This window comes from Pyrus communis, chromosome 7 (assembly GCF_041283825.1).
Source record: "Pyrus communis isolate YQ-2024b chromosome 7, ASM4128382v1, whole genome shotgun sequence".
In the NCBI taxonomy this organism is placed as follows: domain Eukaryota; kingdom Viridiplantae; phylum Streptophyta; class Magnoliopsida; order Rosales; family Rosaceae; genus Pyrus; species Pyrus communis.
The window spans coordinates 506,483-529,969 of record NC_142571.1 but is presented as its reverse complement, the minus strand read 5'-3'; the positions used below and the strand labels follow the sequence as shown (position 1 = coordinate 529,969).

The following is a 23,487-nucleotide window of genomic DNA, read 5'->3' as shown; positions in this document are numbered from 1 at the left end:
GGTTCGGTTTTTTTATTATTATTTTTTCATTTACAAGTAGAAAGTTTTAAGCTTGATACTTATGCACATGTGATAGTTTAACCTAAATTTCTTTTCAATGTAAATATATATCACTATATTAAAAACAGATATTTTGTATTAGCATCTTGTTGGCGTGAGTCAACTTTATGATTTAGGAATGTAATTAGAATAGGATTACTTGACTGATTCCTTGGCTATTTGGGATTCTTGACTCCAGCCATTTGACTCACAAACGCTTGATACTTAGGTGATAAACGATGTGTTGACAGATACTGTGCAATTGCATATCTCACTTTTCCATCCGGAGAGAATCTGTCAGGTGGTTTACCACGGTTTTGCCTAGGAGATAAAACATACGAATTTTCAATAATACTTGAATTATTAGAACGTACCTCTTGGATATCCTCGGGGACATGAGCGTGTACTGGCAGAGGAGAATAAGGGTTATGGTTTGCTGGACCTGCTGCTGCTTCGGTGCCATCCATTTCCATTCTCGCTGACCCAAACAATTCAGGCCCATTTATAGGCCTAGTCAAAGGCTCTCCTGTCGGTCCAATGCTGCATTCCGCAGCATGCTCCTCAAAAACAGCATGTGGGTCAGCACTTGGGCTGCCCAAAGACCCCACATCATGTTCCCCACATTCAATACACGGATCAGGACTTGGTCCGTTGTTAATGCATGGATCACTGCATGGATTAATGATTGGGCCGCTGCCTTGTATACTAGCAGCAAGCTCATTATTTTCTTGGTTGTTTTCCACTCTCCCATTGGATAGCTCCAGTGGCATATCAAACCACCGATATTCGTCTAGTATACCAACCAACTCCCCCTGACGAGTAGGGTGGGTGTGTTGTGAAACAAAGAACATTTCAGTTTCAGAGAACGTAACATCCATGGTGACGTATAAACGCCTAGTAGAGGGATGATAACATCGGTATCCCTTTTGTTGGCTATTAAATCCCAAAAACACACAACGAACCGCACAGGGGTCCAATTTACTCCGTTGGTTTTTTTGAAGATGCACATAGGCCACACATCCAAAAATACGGGGTGACAACTGGAGAGAGGACGGAAGAGAGACATAATCTGTCAAGGTTGCCAAAGGGGTACGAAAATTATGAACCCGGGAAGGCATTCGGTTCAGGAGATACACAGAATAGGTGACAGCATCCGCCCAATATGTGTTAGGTACATGTGCTCCAATAAGAAGTGCTCGAGTAGTTTCCAAGATATGCCTGTTCTTACGCTCCGCCACACCATTTTGTTGTGGAGTTTGGGGACAAGTGGTTTCATGAACAATGCCGTGCTCCGTGAAAAACTGAGAGAGTTCTGAATTAAGATATTCTCCACCATTATCTGACCTGAGGACTTTAATAGGAAGGGAGAATTGATTCCCAATCATGCGGTAAAATTGTTGGAAGATTGGACCAACATCACTTTTCTGTTTCGTTGTATACAGCCACGTCATTCGAGTGCAATCATCCACAAAGATAACAAACCACCGAAGACCATGTTGTGTAACTATTGGTGAAGGACCCCATACATCAGAGTGAACTAACTCAAAAGGCACTGATCTTTTATTGAAACTCAAATGGTATGAAGTACGATGACTTTTTGCAAAAATGCAATCATTACAACGAAAATCAGACTCTGAAATGCCACTAAACAACGACGGAAGTAATTTTTTCAAATAACCAAAAGATGCATGTCCTAGTCGACGATGCCATAACCAAATTGTCTTGGTCTTATTATTGTAACTGCTACGTACTTGATTGACTCGGCCTAGTGCCACATCCTCCACATAATATAACCCTCTCCTCTTAGTACCACGCCCAATGATCGCCCTTGTCTGGATATCCTGAAGTAGGCAAAAAGTAGGAAACATTAGTACTACACAATCCAACTGTTCCGTAACCTGACCAACAGAGAGTAAATTATTTGATAATGACGGAACAAGCAGTGTATTGTGCAAGGATAAAGATGGAGTAAGATTTATTAAACCAGCTCCTGTAACGGGAGCAACTTCGCCATTTGCCGTGATAACGTTTTCCTTTGGTGGGGAAGTCATGTGGTGAAATAATGATTTGTCGTATGTCATGTGATCAGTAGCCCCGGAGTCTATTATCCAGCCGGAATCTCGTTTAATGGATGCTAAGAGTGCAGTACTTATGTTACCTATATCCTCATTTGATATTTGCTTAGTCAACGAGAGCATCTGGTCAGTACCTTCTTTTGTCGTGGGTTGCAATTTTCCTCCCAGGTTGTGGCCTATTTGTTTCTCCAAGCCGTGGGCTGATGTGTGGGGCCTAGGCTCAGAACACTTTGTTGCCATAGCAACTTGCCCAATGTTGCAATTGGATCCAATTCGGCCTGCTGTTATAGCAGCTCCTCCATCTCCAGACTCGGCCAGTTTGGCCTGGCCTGTGCGCTTCCCTTTGGTTTTCAACTGTTTTTTCAATTCCCAATACCACTCTGGATACCCATGTAATTCAAAACATGTTTCTTCAGTGTGCCGTTTTCCATTGCAGTGATTGCAACGAAGTCTATCCTTGTCGATGTCTTCTTGGGTACGATTCGGACGTGGTGTTCCCGTGGATGGTGGACGCATGGACGATGATGGGGACTTGGTGACCATTGCCATAGAGGAGCTTGTTGTCGTGGCTTTTGTCCCAAGCATAGTTGTCTTTCTTTGCGCTTCACGTCGAACCAAACTGAAGCACTCTTCAATCCCAGGAATGGGTTTCATTCTTAGGATTTCACTCCGGACTTGATCAAAGTCATTGTCTAAGCCTGCAAGAAAATCATACACCCTATCTTTTGACAGCTCTTCCTTACGGGTTCGAAGATCGACTGCGCAAACCATCTTGATAGGACATCTTTTATCAAGATCTTGCCATACTCCCTTCAGTTCTGTGAAGTATAAATTTACAGGACGACCATCCTGTTTAGTCCGTGTAGCCTTACATCTCAGTTCATAATACTGAGACTCATCGGATCCGTCGTAAAACATCTGGGTTGCACTCTCCCATATATCTTTGGCTGTCGGAAGATCAATGAAGAGACTCAACAGGTGTGGTTCCATGGTTTTCAACAGCCACCCTCGCACGATCGCATCTTCGGTGACCCACTTTGTGTAGCCCGGAGAGTCTTCTTCCATAACTGGAATTTTCCCAGTCAAATATCCATGCTTGCCGAGGCCTGCAGCATGGACTTCCATCATCTTTGACCAAACTTTAAAGTTTGTATCATTCAATTGAATTCCAAACGGTACGCCGCTAATGTTGGTGGACTCCATCGAACTGGACATGGGTTGGACGGTAACCAACTCTCCAAACTTTCTATCTTCTGCCATCGCACCAGGTTAGTTGTGATTTGGCAAGATCAAATTTTGATGTAGCTTTGATGATTACAAAGCCACAAGGGTTTTGTTTGGTTTCTGGGTTCAAATTCTAAGAACACCAGGATTTGTTTTTTTTTCCTTTTTTCTTATGCAATCTTTGCAGAATGCACGGCTTTGGGTTTGACTTGTTTTAGGGTTTGGGAAGAGACAGGCCGAAACCTGCTCTGATGCCAAGATAAAAGTATATGTGTTTAGGGTTGAATTTGTTATATTATTCTTCTCTCTAGGAGGCATATATATAATCATACATGAGGCCCTATAAATTAGGAAACAAGAATCCCAAATAGCCAAGGAATCAGTCAAGGAATCAGTCAAGTAATCCCAAATATGTATCACCCTACATATTATTGTAGGGTGATACTATATACATCCAAGTCGTGCACCAAATGACATGGCATATTTTACACATAAAATTTCTTATTATGATTATTAATCAAATTTCAAGGTAAATTAAAGTCAATTTGATTAGTGCCACATCATTTGACTATAAATTTGGTCCATAAATTGGAGTAAATTAGTTGAAACTACAAAAAAGGGAAAAAAAAAAATTTCAACTTGTTGTATTATAACACTTAGTGTGCTAAAATGGGTACACTAAAAAATTTCTCCACCGTTGCTCAACAACGGAAAGTGATCATTTCCGGATCCCTTCCAACAAATCTACCAAATCCACTCATTCGGGCTCTTGATCCAACAATTACAAATAGGAGACATCTTTAAAAGTTATAACAACTTTAACTGTTGAATCAAATTTTAATGGTCTGGACGAGTAGACTTTATGGAAGAGATTCGGAGAGGATATCTGTCCCTCAACAACGATTCTCGCCTCAACAGTCCCTCATCTCGTCCGGGACAACCACTGGTCCACTTCATATAGCTCCGCATGTCTAAGTCGAGTCCAAATTGTCGATTAGGTTTGGCGGGGAGGCATGGTCTGGGTCATGCACAACCCGCCATGGTCTGCTTGAAATTATTTTGGGCCAGGCCTCTACATTCGGCTCATGCCCGAAGCCCGCACCTAGACATGCGGGGAGGCATGGTCTGGGTCATGCACAACCCGTCATGGTCTGCTTGAAATTATTTTGGGCCAGGCCTCTACATTCGGCTCATGCCCGAAGCCCGCACCTAGACATGCGCAGGAGAGGTAAACGCGCGCCTAGAAAGATAAATTGTTATCCTCTCCTCATTAAGTTACCCTTCCTACTCTCTCTCTCTCTCTCTCTAAATTCTTGGTTCAACAAAAATGGCGGCCATGATCACACGCAGATTCAGCTCCAAGCTTTCAAGACTCTCTCATCCTCACTCATCACTGTCTGCTTCTTCCACCTACCTCACCGCCCAAAAGCTCCAAAACCCTGAAACCCCTAACTGCTTCACTCACTCCTCCAATTCCACTTTCTCCCCAAATCCTTTCAAATCTTCATCAAACCCCACCATCACTATCGAACGCTACATAAAATCATCAAATCCAAAACCCATAAACCCTAATCTCATTTGGGTACCCAATTCAAATTCCATTACTCAAAACCCTGAATTCAAAAAAACAAATCTTGGTCTTGCTTTTACGCAATCGTGTCCAAGTTTCAGTACCAATTTGTACAACCCTAGATTTAATGGGTTATCAGATCAAAAGCCCAGATTTTTTTCAACCTCCTCTAGTTCATCGGCATCGGATTCAGAATCTGAAAAACCCCAAAACCCTAGTGAATACCCTAGTCAAAACCCTCATTTCAAGCACCAAGAAATCGAAGGACCGACGGTGGAGCGAGACCTTTCGACATTGGCCAATGAGACCAGAGAAGTTCTGGAATCGATGGCGAAAAACATGTATAGTCTGAGCAGGGCATTGGCTCTTCTGGGTTTGGCCCAACTCGGCGTCGGAGCTTGGATTTCGTACATTACCAAATCGACCCCACTGCCGGAGGTTTCAGTTCAGAGCATTCTGGCTTTCGGGTTGCCGTTTACATTGGCGTTCATGTTGAGGCAGTGTTTGAAGCCAATCTACTTCTTTAAGAAGATGGAGGAGCAAGGCAGGCTGCAGATTCTGACTCTCACTCTTCAGATTGCTAAGAATTTGAATGTGTTCTTCGTTCGGGTTCGCGGCGTTTCGTTCTTGTGCATTGCCGGTTTGTCCGTTGGAGTCTTGTTTGCTGCCCTCACAAGATGAAGGATGAGTGATTAAGATTAACTCTGTTTTAAGTTTTGTTTTTCATGAATTTTGGAAGTTCCATACTTCCATCTTACTAAGTTATCAGTTGAACCTTTTGCAATGTTGGAAGTTCTTGTTACATGCAGCAATTCTATGGTCTAGTAGACTCTGAATTTGGATCACATTCAAGTAATGAAATGATGATTGCGTTTATTGTTCTAAATTCACGGTCTGATAAAATAAGTATCTTATATTGTCCGACAGTGTAGCAAAACAAGACTTAATTTGACAATGTTAGAGAGGATATGCCTAAAAAAGCTGTGCCTTAGGATGCATGGAGTTATTTGGATGGGTAAATTATTTGGTGAATAGCGAAGTTATTCTTCATATATTTACGTGCATTTAATATAATCACCACCTTACAGTCATATATATTCATGTAAATATGGTTACCACGTACAATAATTGATGTAAGATAATAGATAGATACTTGAAAGAAAAAAGAGAGCACCTTCATCATTCGGAAATATAGTTGGTAAATTACAGAACGGAGTATAGTTCATAAAAAAATACCTACGTTAATTATTTGGGCACTCTGCTAGAAAATATACTTCAAAACATTTTGAGCAATATTAAATATATATATATATATATATATATAATATGCATATTGCATGCGAATTTACTTACCAGGGTAAGAATGTATAATTAAGTCGAATATTGAATCCTTCAAACCAAAAATTCAGGAAAAAAAAAAAGAAAAAGTAAATAAGCAAAAATCAGGAACAATGGAGCACATACTAATCACTCTTTCTCCCCTTTTATATTTTTCTTTTTTTTTTTTATCAAAAATATAAATATTAAAAACAGATTAATAATAAAGTTAATATCCTTAGAAAAAGAAAGCATAAATCTGTCCGCCCTATACACAAATTGGATCCTAAACAGTATTATCTCCGTCGGAAAACACAAACACCAAAGCTGAATACTCCTCTTATGTCCAAAAATATTTTCCATCGCTTGATCCCATGCCATAATAACTCCCTTTAATCTCCAACCCAAAATTTGCGAGTGGGGAAGCCCTCGCCTTCACTTCTTCCGCCTCCATGTAAAAATGTTCTCGACCATATACAAAAAGAATTTAATCCAATTTATTGGAATTTCGAGGACCTCGAGCATTTCAAGTCGGGCATATCGCAGAAGGTAACATCGCTTTCGGGACTAGTTCCCCTCTGGCTTAGGTTCTGTTCGAACATAGGTTAAACTGCGAGCTGTTGGGGAAGGAACAGCACTAGCAGTGACTGGAGAACCCGTCTCACCTGGACTGGCCAGAGTATCACGCTTCCACTGCAAGCTCCTGGCACCAGGTTTGATTAGGGGACGAGGCCTATACGCACCAGACATGCCTCTCGGGAAAGGGGACCTACCAAACCTGGCAGTGGCAAATGGAGAGCCCCGGGCAACCCTTGGCCACATCATGCCAGGAGCAGCTTCTTGATGTGCAGCTCCCCTCTTTTCAACCTGCGATAGGATGATAACAGTGGTAAACATTCGGTTCCTACATTTAAAACACCAAAAAATACAAATGAAAAATGTATGGATTCCATGATCCTTTTTATATCGTGTAATGGTTGATTATGAATCAAATCCCAAAATACATATCCTAGCGGCAAAGATTTTGCCTTGAAAATTATACGCTAAGAAGCAAGCTAAGTAAGGTCTGTTCTCCAAAGACCTCACAATAGCAAAAAGTCATCACTAGCAAGTTATGAGTTCTCGTTACTACAATGATATATACCTTAAGGATCCGTGACATGAATGAGGTTCCATCCAGAGATAATGCATTGTCTGCCGCTTCCTTCCGTGTGAACTCTACATAAGCCGACCTGCTCAAGTAAAGCCATTTAGCAAAGACTTAAGGAATATGTATTCTCCTTGTATCAAAGGAATGGCTAGGCTAGTAGCTGAGAAGGGAAGAAGAATTATGACGAGACATCTTACCCTTTAGGTTGCCCAGTTGCTGAATCAGTGACTATCACTACTTTTAGCACTTCCCCAAACTTGTTGAAATGTCGAGAAAGACTATCTTTTGTAGCAGCAAAATGGACCTGTGCATCCATAACAAGATATAACTAAAACTGAAAGTGCCGAAAACCAAGACAAAAAATTAAATTTTGAACAAGAAGGGAGCTATTACATTGTTAACAAAGATTGTTCGAGAATCTGCATCCTCCAAAGGGCGCCCCCCACTGGCATATAGACCTGTACGATATTCCACAAAAAAAAAAAAATTAATAAAAATTCATATTTGCATACTACTCGAATCAAGAAGATCCAATGCCAGAAAGAATCAATTATTTGAGTTAAAAGTAAGGGCTTGACTTCCCTCATCTCTAAATAGGGGAAAATAGTAACAATGTGAAAACAAGTTTCCAAACTCACCACTAGAAGAGGAAAGCATCTTCTGAGAATCTGCAGCAGGTATTGCCTGTTACCATAAAAAGATGTATTCAAAAACAGTCTCTAAGTGCAACGAAATATCAAGTAAATTTCAAGTATAAGTGATGATTGAGGAGCGGTGGTGTGTGTGCGCATCTTACATTTCCATTACTTGCTCCGACAGGATTGCCATTCTCATTCATCACATGCAAACCAGATTTGGAAACCCCTGCCGCACTATCCTGTAAGGATTTCCAATCATCATCAGCAACTTCTCTTGGCTCCTGATAATGGGGTGGTTTCCACGTATTGACTTTCACTGATATGTTCATAATCTTATGCGAAGAATTCGCAGCTGCAATAGGTTGGCCATGATCTGTATTCCTGGATAGCCGCATAACATCATCAACATTCTTCGCCACATTGTACCGTGACGTCAGTGAATTTTCACCCTTGCTTCCACCGAATGTCCCAGTTTGAGAAACATCAGTAACACTACGACCCATAACATTAACACCATCAAACCCTTCCTTGTCCGATATAAAATCGGAAGCCAAACCAGTTTCACTTTCTAGCATAGCATTCCCTTCATATTGTCCACTATATTCACTTCTAGCCGGATACGACGATTGTGTTTGCTCAAGAAGTTGGACGTCGTCTTCAAATTCAACATCCCCGGTAGCAGCATCTCTAAATGATGCAAGAGGCACACTGGTCTCAGAAAACTCCATACTACGACCAAGTCGGTCAAACACACTTCCTGAAGGTTTGACTCTTGTTACATCCTCAGCAGCTTCTGCAACAGCTTTCATCACAGTTGACATGGGATTTGGCACCCTGGCCACGGACTGAATCCGTCGAGTACGATCAACCAATGATGAGTCAACAGTGGGTGTAGATACCACAGAACGAAGACGCTTCAATGTGGGCTGCGTTGCGGAATTGGATTGCCTTGAGGTTGTCAGTGCATCACGCATGGCAAACTGGAGTAGCCGTCGAGGGGCATCAACTTTCACTTGAGAAACTGGCTCCCTCTGTCAATAAGTTGATGATTGAATGAGAAAGTTGGATAACTGTTATCAAAGTGCAACATACTATACCAAAAATGCCTTCCAATGCTTCTTCTTAAATTGAATACTTAGTCCAGCCTACAAAACCATCTTGCTTTATTTTTATTTTTATTTTTTTTAGGAGGAGGAAGAAGAGAGGGGGGGGGGGGGGGATTGGTGTTTTTTCTGAGTAAGTGTGTACTTTCGGAGGGAGGAAAAGAAGAGGGAGAGAAGCAAATGAGGTTTGCAAAGAGTGACAAGAGCTACAGTATGCACATTAACAACTATTAGTATGTTCAACATTTATTGACACCCGCGCAAGGCAGTGAGTGATTGAAATAAACAAGAGAGAAGTAATTAAACAAATCTTTCAAATTTTCAGAATATGAGGTTATTTATAACTATTTAACACAGAGAGAAAAAATTTGACTTTTCCATACAACTGAAGAAAGATCCACGATCAAATTACTAGTGTCAAATTAACTACCCCCTGCTTATCATAAAAGAAAAAAAAATCACAAATTCAAACCTCTGTATTAGGTCGCTCATCGGACCGAATCCTTTTCCTTTGAGCTGCAGATTGACGTGAAGGAGACTTTGCACGACTGACTTTGCTATGACTTTTATCTTCTACATGAATATCTCCAATCTCAGAGCTTCGAAAAGGAGGGGGTTCGGCTTCATCCCTTGCTAATCCTTTCCATTCCCTATTGTGACGGCTTCTAGTTACCTTATTATTAGACTTCTCTCTTTCTGGCTCAGAACTCAAATGATAAGAATCACTTTTTCCAATTAAGTCACCTGACGTCGTTTTTCTTTTACTCACATCCTCAATCTCAGAATCTTGTGATTGTAGATGCAAATCCGAATTTGAAGCCAGATGATCCCATAACCTAGTGAGGAAAATTTCACAATACACACATGACCAAACTTAACAACCATTATATGTGGAATAGCATTCCTCATAAATGAGAGAAAAAGAAGAATTACCAAGAAACAAAAGAATCACTGTCATCCCCCAAAAACACGTTCAACTCATTCTTTGCTTCTTCTTTGCCCCTGCCATTCCTTAAAAGGACAATAACATATTCCTGCAAGGAAATTAGAAAATTCAGCGAAAGTTCTAGTGCCGTAACTTTTGTCAGTGGATAGATTTACATAAAGAAAATAAACGAGGGGTGAACTCAAGTAGAGAACTGAACACAAACAAATATGATGAGGAAGGACAAGAAACGTCCTCAAATATGTTTCAGCTTTCATCTAATGCATATGAAACTCTACTGACAGGTATGTAAAGGGCACAGAAAAAATTCCAAGGTTATGGATAGCAAGCATCAAGTACAATCTAATCCGAAAACAGATGGACACATGTACTTGTATGCAATTCTCACGTCCTGTAAAAAAAGAATGATATTGGTAGGCTACTTCAGATATTTTAATTTCTTTTGTTTTCAGATATTTTAATTTCTTTTGTTTAATTTCATGGTCGTATTGCCTCTCTAAGGTCAGAAATAAGGTCACGATTGGTAAAAGAAGGTAAGAAGATCGGAAAGCAATCTCAAAGTGTCCCATTCAAGAAGTACAGAAAAAATTGGTAACACTGTATTTCAAATTTTCTATTGGACATATTAAATAGTCATGTCCTTTCAGGCCCAAACTTGATGCTTTGCCTACTAGTAAGAAATAGCTCAATAACCCTTCAAATCCATGTTTAAAGCTCGTTGCACACATAAATTTATCAGGAGGTACATAACAAAGGCCCCTATTTAACCCCCTCCCCCCACCCTCCTTTCTTTTTCCTTTTATGAGTTTAGCAATCGCCAGTAGTCCACCAGAAAAGCATTCCAATCTGCCGTGTATTACTAACATCATATTATATTTCCTCAATCATTAAGGAGAAAATCAGCATTTGAGAAATTGGGAGAGGACATCAGCATTCTTATAAGAGGACCTTTCACATTGGTATGTTGTCCCTCCCTCTTGGGAAACTATCATGAAAGCTTTTCTAGAAACCCACACAAACAATCACCTTAAAAAATTCCATGAAAAAATAACCCCAAGCAATGGTCATAAACGTTGGCACACTTCCTGGACTTAATAACTCACACTTTGAACAATGGCATAAATTCATTAAAAACCCTTAGTAAGGTATCCGAACTTTTTTTCTTTCATAAAAGGTACCCAACCTGAAGCAACAGAAGTGCAACCATTCTCTAATAGAGAGCTCCAAAATCTAGGCAATGATTTAAATGGAAACGAATTTTGAAAGTTCGGTAATGCTTATGTATTAGTATCTCCATGTCCAACCTACAATGCCTACCTTAAACCAAATGGCAACATCATGCACGAACTAGCCTAACTACAGTTCACTAATACCAATTCATGGTACCATCAAAATAAATCAAAATCCAGGATATCCAATAGAGTTTTTTGACCATGAAGTCGAAACCAAATCCAAATCTGTACTCCAGATATAACCTAAAAACCACGAAAACAATAGCCAATTATAACAGAAAATCAAACGGAACAAATTCCCCCAATCAAAGCATTGAAAACTGGCCAATAATCAGCATAAATTTCAGAACAATGCGCAAAAGATTACTAGTAGCCGAACGAGAGAGTCCGTACCACAAGAGTGTCGTCGGTGTAATCCCCCATGAACTCCTTAAGCTTTTCTCTCACACTCTCTCTCAACTTGATGACTGAATCGCCCGTCAGATTAACCCTAAATGTCCTATCATCGACTCGATCCACGCTCCCCATCGCCACGAAACCCTAATTTCGGCCCTCACAAACAAACCCTACCGCCCCAATGCTTCGGAAACCTGTACCAATCGCAAAACCCTAGCTCGGGTTTATAAATATCCCCAGAGCCGATCAAACCCCCTCCCCCGCCGGAACCAGGGGTAATTGTAGGGGATTTTCCCGGGAAAGTGACGGAAAACGATTTCCTAGGCAATTGGGCAGTAGGGTTTCGTGGAAAAGTTTCCCGAGAGAGAATTAACGGGGAGAAAAAAATGAAATCTTTGATGTAAAAGAGAAAGAGAGCGAGAGGGTTTTGGTACGAAAGCGAAACGTCAACTGTGAGAAGTAATATCTCGCAAATTAACACTTTTCTACTGAGACTGGAACGCTGTACTTTCTTTCTGTTTGGGATAATTCGTATTTCATATCGTCGCTCTTTTTTTTATTATTTCTTTTTGGCTTATATTTTGGTAGCTCTTGGTGCTTTATATAGAATCTCATCTTATTATTTACGCTTTATTTTATCTCACTTTTTTCTATGGATTAATTTTTTTTATAGGTGATATTATTCACACATTAATTTTTATCTATCACATACATGTATCAATTTTAGACCGTCGGATCGGATAAATTTAAGAAGATTAATAAAAAAAAGTTAACAAAGGTGTGTGAAATGTAAAAATAAGGATGTGAATACCGCTACCCTTCTTTATTATATTTCACTTGACCTCATTTTGTCAACACTGTTGAGAGAAGCGTTTTAGTTCAATTCAATGGTAAATATAACAATATGTTAAAAGTAAAGTGATTTTATTGCTATATTATGGGCGCATTGTGGCCATCGTTCTACTCCCTTCCAACATGCCCTTCCATGAGTAAAACTCAATCAACTCTTGCCCCATCAAAGTTGCAATCGCGACATATCATGCACGCCAGTCTACGTAGGTAGCTCATTTAATACCATAGTAGTAAAGTAGGTGAGCTCAAGACTTTTTGGGCTCACTAAGGACTTATATAAGGGGGTAAGTGCTTTTTATATGGGGGTCAAACGATTGATAGGGAAAATAATTTAGATTATAGTCGAGCGCATCTTGTAATCATTTGATCAATACATTCTTAGTACCATAGTGAATGTAACCCAATTTTGATGGATGAACCACCTAAATCTTGAGTCCATTATTTCATATCTTTAAACCTGACCCCATCAAGAGCTAATTGTTCTAGTTTGTTAACTTGCAAATTTTAAGCGTTAACAGTTGGACCTATATCAGACATCTTGAACTCTGGTTGGTCATAGACCATGTGGAGGCACACGATCGGACCTAAGTACTCGCTAACCGACACTCATAATTTAACCCATCTGTATTTATTTTGATAGAAAGAAAGTGAGAGAATTAACAGTAAAACCAACTATGGGATACCAAATAGGGTTGAAGAACTCTAATACCTTTCTTTTGGATCAAAATACTCTTAGACTGTAAAATGCTAGGATGACCACATTTTGAAAATTAGATCTAAGTCGTCTTTTTAATAGAAGTAAGACCAAATTATATTATGGACCCTACATCTTTAGAATAATAATTTAAATGTGATCTACAATATGTGGTCTTCTTAGCGTTACTCATCCAAGACCTATTCTTCAAGTTGGAAAGGGATCCTATCCGGATCCCTTCCACCCAATCCTTCTCATCAAATAATATAAGTCATTGAAATTTGATTCAACAGTTGCAATTAGAGACTCATCTTAAAAGTTACAATAACTTTAGCCAATCAAATTTCAAGAATTCGGAAAGAATTCTTTTCCCTTCAAGTTAAGCAAGGCAAGTACTGTACGAAAATTGTTCCTTGGTGAATGGGAAAGCTCGAGGGGGATGGTAAAAATCATATTTGCGAACTGACAAATTACCGCGCGGTGCACGAAACATCGAGGGAAAAAAATAAAACAAATGAAAAACAAAACAAGACCGAGCACGTAACTTACTTCCACGGTTCGGCTCCAGGACTCAAAGGATATTCTGCAGCCGAGTCTACGTATAGTCCGTGAATTCGAGAGTTCGAACGGTCGGATACTTGTAATTGGAATAAAATCCAATTTTCTGACTGTTTTCCCCTCCACCAATCAAAGCTATAAACGTGGGTTGACTCGCGACACCTGGAAAACACTTGATCCTCATATGGGTCGCCTCCACGCTCTCTCATCGCCATATAAAGTCGCAGCTGGAACATTCGGCTTCGACTTCTCCTCCTCTGACACCTCTTTCTCGCTCCTGTTCGCCTTAGGGTTCGTCTCTCTCTCTCTCTCTCTCATCACATATGGTGTTTTGATTATCTAAATTTTGATTATTTGATTATTGAAGGGGAGCGGAGCTAAGCAGCTTATGTATGTGATGAAAGATGTGAATTTTCAAATGAAAAATAATATTTTGATGGTGGGTTTTCGGTTCTGATGGGAAAATAGACCTTAATTCTAGGTTTAAGGATGTTTAGAATAGTAAATTAAGGTTCTTGTGCTGATTTTAATGAATAGTATTCGGCGTTTGAAGCTTGATGAGTTGGTTTAATTACTTGTGTGTTTTGTCATTAGCAAATGGTTTTGGTTAGCTTGAAGAATTGGTTTACTGGTAGCATGATTAGTATGTTTTATGTGTTAATGTAAATCTGCAAAAGAAAGCCATGAGTTATTCCACCACCAAGAATTTGAATTCTTCGTAAATATCCGTTTACTGTTTTTATTTTTCTTTAAAAATTTAAACAGAGGAGAAACTGAGAGGTAGGAACAAGCATGTAAAGGCCTAGTTGAGAAAAGTCGAGGTTCCACCCAAAAACCAATTGGCAATAGTGGGAGATAGCACGCTACGTTGCACATTTGTGATTTCAAACTTTGGAGTGGCCAGTTGGCAATAGGGGAAGTGAGTTTCCGATGTGGAGCATTTCTTCACTCACACTAGTAAGAGTTATGGTCTGTCTGGTATGCTAATTGGTTGAATGCTTTGGAGTTATTGTATGATTTGGATTCAGATTGGCTCATTATTATCAAGCTCTTTAGCGTTTGAGAAGAGGGGTATTTGTTTCAATTATGGTTATAAGTTGCTTTGAAAATCAGTAGGTTCATAGAGTTTATACGAAGACCCTAGTATCTTCTTCGGTTGTTGAATTCCCCCTTCACTAGGTAGTTTTTAACTCTCAATGACTGAGAGTGTCAATTTTTTATGGGAAGATCTTCGCGGCTTAAGTAAGGCTTAGGTGACCAAATGTTAGCGTCAAGTAGCGCTGTTGATTGGGGCCTTCGGTAGGTCACTACAGTAGACTGCAATCACTATTGTCTCCCCCAATGTTGAGCTAAACATATGCAGTTGATGTTTATTTTACGGTGTTTTATTTTTATTACAAGAGAAATGCAGCTGAAGTGTGCATATTGTTATTATACTGATTGTCTACTTTACATGGAGGTTTTAGCCAATGCATGTTGTATTGAATGCCCATAAACAGACATAACCTAATGAGGCTGAATAAGCATAAGGACTCGGAAAAAGCTAATGTCTGATATTGTTTACGGTAATGACAATCCTCAAACAAAATGACTAGAGTGTGAACTTCATTCCTTCATTTTTATGGGGTTATCCCTGTTTAATGATTATAAAAGCTTTTTGCCGTATAAGGAAGTGAACTTATTTTCTTTTACCTAAATCCTATGCCTTCCAAGATTTATCATCTTTCATTCCCCCGTCTTTGTCTCCGTCTCTATCTATCTCCCTCTAGAAGTAGTGTCTCCCTCCCTGAGTACAAGGTGAAGGGTAAATAAGTACGGATGGGCTCAATACTTGCTTGGTGCCTGGTTTAATTTACTAGGAAAACAAAATAAGAGGAAGCTAATACTCTGCGAACCTAGGGTTTAAGATTAATACTTTTGTTGTGTTGCATTCTCTAATATTAAGGTTTGATGTCATGACAGATGAAATAGACATTTAGCTTTCTCAAGGCACATTCACAAATCATGCGCTTTGCTGTTTTTCAGTTGAACTGATTGTACACTTGAAAGAAAAAGTGACCTTTTTTTCTTCTCCCTATCATTTAATTTATATGTTTAGTTGATTGCACATTCACATTCACAATTATATTTTTATTTGATGTTTAGGCTTCAGAACTAGAATTGTAATTAGAGCTTCAATACTTATCTCAACGGTATCCAACTTATTGTCACGCATGTACCGTACTTCTGTGCACTGTGACTAAATGAAAGTCCCAACTGCAGTAAGCTAGAAGGTTATGAACTATAAAATGATTGCAAATGTTAGATGAAGGCAGCATAACAGGAGTGGGAAAAAAAATAAGGCAAAAAGAAAGCAAAGGAGAAAATGACCAGTAGCTGGAACATAAGACATTTTGTTGTGTCATCCGAGGTTGTTTATTGGATGTTGGTGATGGTGGTTGTGAGGTTAGTCGTTGTCAAGCGTGAAATGAAGAAGGGGTGGGTTTTGTTCATGAAATGAACTAAAATGGTGAAATATATTCTGCGGGTCTTGGCTTCACGTGAATGGTGTAGATTTCAGGTCATGTTTATTTTTATACTTGTACTGATAGCTGTAGTAATGGTGTTCTCTACTTTTTGCTTCCCCTTTATAGAACAGATTGTCTCATAAAACAATTAATTGTCTATCATCAGTGTGGTTTCACTGTCATTCGGGACGGCACCAGAAGTGTGTATGCACACTTATATGGGATCGTCCTCACTTTCCTTTGTATGTGTATTAAATATTGGGAATTGCTGCTATGGTTCCGTGTAACTCATTTTTCTTGGTTTTTTTTTGGTCATCATAGTGCTGCTATAGTTTTCTTGTTTCTCCCTCGTGTTTTTTATGCCAGGAAAGTATCCCTTTAGAAGTAAAAGGCCTTGAAGCCAACTGTGAAATCAAAAGAATCAAAACTAAACTTATGTGCTTCTGTTTCCAAGTGAAACCTTAATTAGTTATATTCCCTATCTAATTATTTTTATTATTCTTTAAACCGAGGAAACAAGCGTGAATAACTAAATGTGAGTATTCATTCAGAGCCATCCTCACATGCTGAGTTGAGATCTTAGGATCATGTTAAGGTGGCAGTGCCTTGGTTAAAGTATTGGTCAAAGAGTCATTTCCCGTTAATATGGTCCTTCTGATTGGCAATCTAACAATCCATCTTTCTTGTGCTAAAGATTCAAACCGCTATGTTGATTTTAATTTAACGAGTTGATGGTGGAGTCAGCTTGTTTATATTGTTGTAATTGCTTGGCTGTGTAGTATTGTAGATGTCTGGTAGGGGGAGATGTCAACCTAGAGCTGTGTGATTGTATAATTTTGAAGGACTTAGCGAATTACAATGCAGGAAATTGTAAGAAAATGGAGCACAACGAGACAGGATGCCAAGCTCCTCCTGAAGCTCCCAAGCTTTGTGCCAACAACTGCGGATTCTTTGGAAGTCCAGCAACCATGAATTTGTGTTCCAAGTGCCACAAGGACTTGGTGTTGAAGCAAGAACAAGCTAAAGTCGTTGCGGCATCCATTGGTAGTGTGGTGAATGGCAGTCCCACTGAAAGTGGGAAGGGGCCTGTTGCTACTGCTTCTGTAGATGTACAAGCTGGTTCTGCAGATGTGATGCTCATCTCAACACAGGCTTCCTCTACGTCGTTGAACATTAAGAGTGAGGAGAAGGTGAAAGAGACTCCTACGAGGTGCGGCACTTGCAGGAAACGTGTTGGTCTAACCGGGTTCAGTTGCCGTTGTGGAGATCTCTTTTGTGCAGTTCATCGGTACTCTGATAAACACAACTGCCCCTATGATTACCGGACTGCTGCTCAGGATGCAATAGCCAAAGCCAACCCGGTTGTCAAGGCAGAAAAGCTGGATAAAATCTGATAGAATCTTGGACTAACGAGGGTTTAATCCTTTTATCTATTGCACACATGCTCTCATTTCTACCCATGTGGCTTCTGCTTCTGTTTAAGTTGATCTGTGTTGTGTTAGGTCTCTTGTGTGATAGATGGTTGGAAGCTGTTGTGGGCATTTTCAAATGCCAGGAACGATTGTGTGTAATAATCCCAGCCGTTCGTGACGGCCGTGATGCCCTTACTTGGCTTTGCTATGGATGGTGTTTTGGAACTTGTTTATTCTGCTGCTTGGGGATTTAATTTATCAGACATAGGAAGGTGCAAATGTAGCATGCTCACATAATGCACGTTAATGCTTCGCGGGTTTTACCCATCTGCTATTGGGGGAGGGGGAATCGGCATTGAAGTTGGCACCTCAAGTGCAAGGGTGAATGCGTTTTAACTAAAACTGAGCTACAAATTCCTTGCGGAATAGAAGCATTTTTAACTTATAAGTTGGGACCAACTTCAGAGTTTTATGCTCTATAATGAAGTATTAATATTATCATCATCAATTCAAGCAAACCTTTGTGCAAGTCTGAATACATATGATAATCAATTTATTTACCACATAAAATAATTTGTTTACACCAAGGTAATCAATTGGTTTCTATTCCGATTCAACACCATTCTCATCCCGATTCTAGACAATTTAGTAAAAACCTTTATAGGAATCTGATTCTAATTCTTTCTCAATCCAACTTCTCCTCAATTGAATTCTCCTCATTTTGGTTCTGGATTAATAAACGAGCCATCACTGGTTTTGGAGAAGGGGATAAGTTATGAGGCGTGGAAATTGTGTTTGTTTTGATGCCTCTTGAAGCAAATAGTTTGCCAGTATCTGGTTGGAATCATATGGCCGTGTGACATACAAGAGAAGAAAAAAATGTGAGGTTGGTTGGTTTTATTGTCCATTTCAAGTAGTAAGAGATTTGTAATTTTCATAGATGATGGAGAATAACGGAGACAAGAAATAATAGCACTGCAAAAAATTGACTGAAGAAACTGGTTGAATCTGTCGAAGGTAGTTCAAGCTCCAAGGGACCCCAATTCCTGAATTAGAGAAGTTAAATCTGAGAAAGACGAACCACCTTCTTCAACAGCCCTCTTCGCCATCTCTCTAAGCACCCTGGCTCTGCCTCTCATTCCCTCTGCTTCTTCACTCACCATCACTTGATTTACAGCCTTTTCTATGGCTTCCCTCTTCACACTGGCTTCCGTCATCACATCCAGAAATGTACCCCATTGTTTAGCACCAACAGCAACCCCAGTTTTCAGTACCACGGTCACCAACTTCTCATTGTAAAACTGCTCAGCCGACACGGGCCATGTGATCATTGGCACCCCAGCAGACGCTCCTTCAAGGATAGAGTTCCACCCGCAGTGAGTCACAAAGGCTCCGATTGCTTGGTGCTCAAGAATCGGCACTTGCGGAGCCCAACCTCTTATAATTAGTCCTTTACCTTCCATTCTCTCCTCAAACCCTTCGGGGAGCCACTCTTCTTTATCATTCTTTTCTCTCTTCACAACCCAAATGAATTCCTGCCCAGAAGCCTCAAGCCCCGCTGCAATTTCTTGGAGCTGGGAGTCAATGAAATTGGTCATACTTCCGAAACATATGTAAACAACTGAATTGGGTTTCTTAGAACTAAGCCAATTCAAGCACTCGTGCCGATCAAGGGAGGCTTCGTCATCTGCTGCCTTATTTACTGATGAAACCGGGCCTATATGCCATGCCTTCCTCCCATACACTGTCCTGTAATGGTCTGCAAAAGCCGGTTCAAGTTCATAAAAGCTGTTAACAATGAACCCATAGCTCTTTTCCTCGCTCTCCATCGCCTCTTTAAACAACTTGGTGAATTCAGCACTTTGCTTGGGAAAATTCGGGATTTGGCTTCTTGTCAGCTTGATCTCAACTGGAAAATTAGGAATAGTAAAAACTTCTGAATCAGATGACAGCTTCGAGTGAGGCTCATACAACGCCACACTATGAAAAGCACACAAAGCGAAAAAACCGAGGCCTTGAAATATGATCCTTGGAATACCAAACTTGGCAGCAACATCTGTTGCCCAAGGTAAGAAATTGTCTGCAACAAGGCAATGAGGGCGGTGTTCGTCTAAAATCTGCTCAATTTGTGGTTGAAGAAGGAAGGTGGCTTTGATGAACTTTTCGTTCATCTCCCTGGTGGTAGCTAAGTTAGCATTTTCACATCCTTGAGGCAACCCTACTTCCTCGGTTGGGAACTTGATGACAAGAATGTCAACATCAAATCCCAATTTCTTGCTGCTTTGGATTGCCTTGGAAAAGAGAGGAGCATTGAGAGGGGTGGTTATTAGGGTGGATTTTACACCACGAGAAGCAAATAGTTTGGCCATGTTTATAAGGGGTATGAAGTGGCCTTGAATCATATATGGGAAGAAGAAAATGTGAAGCTGCTTATGGGGTTTAGTTTCCATGGCGACTTGACAGAATGCACAAAGGAGCTGCAACCTCCAGTAATGGATGGTGATGCTTGAAGAAGAGAGTTGATATTTTTGGGACTTGGGATTTAACGATTTGTTTCTTTTTAAAATATTCATGTTCTGCCAAGTGGCAAAGACTAAAATGGCTTTGTTAAGTCATTGCATACGTAGATCATTTTGTCCACATTAAAGTTTGAATTCTATACCAAGATAGTTGGTGATAAGATCTACTAAAGGTTTGTATCTCCGGTGATTGAATTCTTAAACGACGGGCATGAAAATCGACTAACAACAAATAAATAAAACAAGCCTTAGTCTTATATTTGATAAAGTCGAATGGATATAGAATTGTAAATGAGTCGACTTAAACCGAATAGTACCATTATGTTTAAGTTTAGCTTGCTTCTCATACGTATCAAGCTCGAGCGAGTTTAAAAAAAGTTCTAATGCAGTAAAGAACTCAAGCTGTTTCTAACTATTTATTATAATATGTTGATATGATCTTTCTTTTAAATAAAATTTTCTTGATAGTACATTTTAATAATAGAATATAGAAAACATAAACATTGCAATAATCTTTTTCCAAACATGCTGCTTTAAGAGCAACTCCAGCACAAACACATAGGCTGGTCCAATGTGGGAAAAATAGGCTGGCACCCCTTAAAACCCCTCTAGCCGATCCAATTAAACTGGCACCCAGCCCGGCCAACTTTTAGGCCAACCCAAAGCGTGTTGAGCAATGTGTCGGGCTATGTGACGTCATGCTAAAGTCAGTCAGCCATGATGCCTTTACTTGGCTTTGCTATGGATGGTGTTTTGGGCCTTGTTTATTTTGCTGCATGTGGAATTAATTTATCAGATATAAGAAGGTGCAAATGTAGCATGCTCAAGTAATGAACGTTAATGCTCCGTGGGTTTTACCCATCTGCTATTGGGCGAGGGGGAATTGGCATCATACTTGGCACCTCAAGGTGCAAGGGTGAATGCGGTTTAACCAAAACTGAGCTACAAATTCTTTGTGGAATAGAAGCATTTTTAACTTATGATTTGGGACCTCGATGTGCAAGGGTAAATGCGTTTAAACTAAAATTGAGCTACAACTCCAGTTTAGTAAAAACCTCTGATTCTAATTCTTTCTTAATCCAACTTCTCCTCAATTGAATTCTCCTCATTTTGATTGTGGATTAATAAGCCAGCCATCATTGGTTTTGGAGAAGGGGATAAGTTAAGAGGAGTGGAAATTATGGTTGTTTTGATGCCTCTTGAAGCAAATAGTTTGGCCATATCTCTGGTTGGTATCATACGGCCGTGTGACATACAAGGGAATAAAAAAATGTGAGGTTGGTTGGTTTTATGTCCATTTCAAGTAGTTAGAGATTTGTAATTTGCTTAGAAGATGGAGAATAACGGAGATGAGAAATAATAGCACTGCAAAAGATTGACTGAAGAAACTAGTGGATAGAGTTGGTATATATCAGTAGTTGTGACTTGGGAGACAAGTCTACTGAGCTTAAAAATATGTATTTAGATTCCTATTTTCCATGGGATACAGCAATTTAGTCCGTCGAAGGAAGTTCATGCTCCAAGGGACCCCATTTCCTGAATTAGAGAAGTTAAATCCGAGAAAGACGAACCACCTTCTTCAACAGCCATCATTGCCATTTCTCTAAGCACCCTGGCTCTGCCTCTCATTCCCTCTGCTTCTTCACTCGCCATTACTTGATTTACAGCCTTTTCTATGGCTTCCCTCTTCACACTGGCTTCCTTCTTCGCATCCAGAAATGTACCCGTACCCCATTGTTTAGCACCAACAGCAACCCCAGTTTTCAGTACCTCAGTCACCAACTTCTCATTGTAAAACTGGTCAGCCGACACGGGCCATGTGATCATTGGCACCCCAGCAGACACTCCTTCAAGGATAGAGTTCCACCCACAGTGAGTCACAAAGGCTCCGATTGCTTGGTGCTCAAGAATCGGCACTTGCGGAGCCCAACCTCTTATAATTAGTCCTTTACCTTCCATTCTCTCCTCAAACCCTTCGGGGAGCCACTCTTCTTTATCATTCTTTTCTCTCTTCACAACCCAAATGAACTCCTGCCCAGAAGCCTCAAGCCCCGCTGCAATTTCTAGGAGCTGAGAGTCGATGAAATTGGTCATACTTCCGAAACATATGTAAACAACTGAATTGGGTTTCTTAGAACTAAGCCAATTCAAGCACTCGTGCTGATCAAGGGAGGCTTCGTCATCTGCTGCCTTATTGGCTGACGAAACCGGGCCTATATGCCATGCCTTCCTCCCAAACACTGTCCTGTAATGGTCTGCAAAAGCCGGTTCAAGTTCATAAAAGCTGTTAACAATGGACCCATAGCTCTTTTCCCCGCTCTCCCTCGCCTCCTTAATCAACTTGGTGATTTCAGCACTTTGCTTGGGAACATTCGGCACTTGGCTTCTTCTCAGCTTGATCTCAACTGGAAAATTAGGAATAGTAAAAGCTTCTGAATCAGATGACAGCTTCGCGTGAGGCTCATACAACGCCACACCACGAGAAGCACACAAGGCGAAAAAACCCATGCCATGAAATATGATCCTGGGAATACCAAACTTGGCAGCAACATCCGTTGCCCAAGGAAAGAACGTGTCTGCAACAAGGCAATGAGGGCGGTGTTTGTCTAAAATCTGCTCAATTTGTGGTTGAAGAAGTAAGGTGGCCTTGATGAACTTTTCGTTCATCTCCCAGGTGGTAACTAAGTTAGCATTTTCACATCCTTGAGGCAACCCTACTTCCTCAGTTGGGAACTTGATGACAAGAATGTCAACATCAATGCCCAATTTCTTGCTGCTTTGGATTGCCTTGGAAAAGAGAGGTGCATTGAGAGGGGTGGCTATTAGGGTGGATTTTACACCACGAGAAGCAAATAGTCTGGCAATGTTTATAAGGGGTATGAAGTGGCCTTGAACCATATATGGGAAGAAGAAAATGTGAAGCTGCTTATGGGATTTAGTTTCCATGAGAACTTGACAGAATGCACAAAGCAGCTCCAACCTCCAATAATGGATGGTGATGATTGATGAAGAGAGTTGATACCAACCAGTGAGCTGAAAGATTCAATATATTACTTTGAGACTAGGGATTGTTCCTTTTTTAAAATTTATCTTCTGCCAAGTGGCAAAGACTAAAATGGCTTTGTTATGTCATTGCTTACGTAGATCATTTTGACCAAGATATTCGGTGATTAAGATTTATTAGCCTTCGTTTGTCAGCTCAAATTGTACTGATTATTTCAGTTGGATATGATAAATAGTAATCAGGTAGTACTA

The 23,487-nt window shown here is 40.2% G+C and overlaps 4 protein-coding genes and 2 pseudogenes across 7 annotated transcripts; 2 read left to right on the top strand and 4 right to left on the bottom strand.

Annotated features, from left to right (window-relative positions):
* Nucleotides 1–1,818: 1,818 nt before the first annotated feature.
* LOC137743454 (uncharacterized) lies at nucleotides 1,819–2,976 on the bottom strand. Its single transcript, XM_088698030.1, has 2 exons — nucleotides 2,249–2,976; nucleotides 1,819–1,880 (listed from the first exon to the last, which is right to left on the bottom strand). The coding sequence occupies exons 1-2, from the start codon at nucleotides 2,883–2,885 to the stop codon at nucleotides 1,843–1,845; spliced, it is 675 nt and encodes a 224-aa protein (XP_088554156.1). The 5' UTR covers nucleotides 2,886–2,976; the 3' UTR covers nucleotides 1,819–1,842.
* A 1,581-nt stretch (nucleotides 2,977–4,557) lies between these two features.
* LOC137733855 (uncharacterized) lies at nucleotides 4,558–5,794 on the top strand. The gene has a single exon (XM_068473051.2). It carries the CDS (start codon nucleotides 4,666–4,668, stop codon nucleotides 5,587–5,589), a length of 924 nt encoding a protein of 307 aa, XP_068329152.2. The 5' UTR covers nucleotides 4,558–4,665; the 3' UTR covers nucleotides 5,590–5,794.
* Nucleotides 5,795–6,369: 575 nt separating this feature from the next.
* On the bottom strand, nucleotides 6,370–12,266 carry LOC137733854 (uncharacterized). The gene is made up of 9 exons (XM_068473049.2): nucleotides 11,688–12,266; nucleotides 10,050–10,150; nucleotides 9,589–9,952; nucleotides 8,172–9,044; nucleotides 8,014–8,059; nucleotides 7,769–7,833; nucleotides 7,573–7,679; nucleotides 7,370–7,457; nucleotides 6,370–7,092 (listed from the first exon to the last, which is right to left on the bottom strand). Exons 1-9 carry the CDS (start codon nucleotides 11,820–11,822, stop codon nucleotides 6,793–6,795), a joined length of 2,079 nt encoding a protein of 692 aa, XP_068329150.2. The 5' UTR covers nucleotides 11,823–12,266; the 3' UTR covers nucleotides 6,370–6,792.
* A 1,583-nt stretch (nucleotides 12,267–13,849) lies between these two features.
* Nucleotides 13,850–17,946, top strand: LOC137733263 (zinc finger A20 and AN1 domain-containing stress-associated protein 8). Of its 3 annotated transcripts, none has more exons than XM_068472411.2 (2): nucleotides 13,850–14,085; nucleotides 17,166–17,946. In XM_068472411.2, the coding sequence occupies exon 2, from the start codon at nucleotides 17,180–17,182 to the stop codon at nucleotides 17,693–17,695; it is 516 nt and encodes a 171-aa protein (XP_068328512.2). In that variant the 5' UTR covers nucleotides 13,850–14,085; nucleotides 17,166–17,179; the 3' UTR covers nucleotides 17,696–17,946. The 3 variants fall into 3 exon arrangements, with proteins under 3 accessions (XP_068328512.2, XP_088553373.1, XP_088553374.1); XM_088697247.1 differs by lacking the exon at nucleotides 13,850–14,085 and adding an exon at nucleotides 14,211–14,233; XM_088697248.1 differs by lacking the exon at nucleotides 13,850–14,085 and adding an exon at nucleotides 14,583–14,751.
* A 681-nt stretch (nucleotides 17,947–18,627) lies between these two features.
* Nucleotides 18,628–20,230, bottom strand: LOC137733262 (UDP-glucose flavonoid 3-O-glucosyltransferase 7 pseudogene; annotated as a pseudogene).
* Nucleotides 20,231–21,607: 1,377 nt separating this feature from the next.
* On the bottom strand, nucleotides 21,608–23,275 carry LOC137733261 (UDP-glucose flavonoid 3-O-glucosyltransferase 7 pseudogene; annotated as a pseudogene). Its single transcript, XR_015964363.1, has one exon. The product of XR_015964363.1 is annotated as a UDP-glucose flavonoid 3-O-glucosyltransferase 7 pseudogene (transcript).
* Nucleotides 23,276–23,487: the final 212 nt, after the last annotated feature.

Excerpts from the sequence above, each read along its gene's own strand:
- LOC137743454 (XM_088698030.1), bottom strand. The coding sequence starts at position 2,885 with ATGGTTTGCGCAGTCGATCTTCGAACCCGTAAGGAAGAGCTGTCAAAA. Across the intron at positions 1,881-2,248 it reads GCAACCCACGACAAAAGAAG|GATATCCAGACAAGGGCGAT; the intron begins GTACTGACCAGA and ends TGCCTACTTCAG.
- LOC137733855 (XM_068473051.2), top strand. The coding sequence starts at position 4,666 with ATGGCGGCCATGATCACACGCAGATTCAGCTCCAAGCTTTCAAGACTC.
- LOC137733854 (XM_068473049.2), bottom strand. The coding sequence starts at position 11,822 with ATGGGGAGCGTGGATCGAGTCGATGATAGGACATTTAGGGTTAATCTG. Across the intron at positions 9,953-10,049 it reads AGTGATTCTTTTGTTTCTTG|GTTATGGGATCATCTGGCTT; the intron begins GTAATTCTTCTT and ends TTTCCTCACTAG. Across the intron at positions 7,458-7,572 it reads GCAACTGGGCAACCTAAAGG|GTCGGCTTATGTAGAGTTCA; the intron begins GTAAGATGTCTC and ends TTACTTGAGCAG.
- LOC137733263 (XM_068472411.2), top strand. The coding sequence starts at position 17,180 with ATGGAGCACAACGAGACAGGATGCCAAGCTCCTCCTGAAGCTCCCAAG.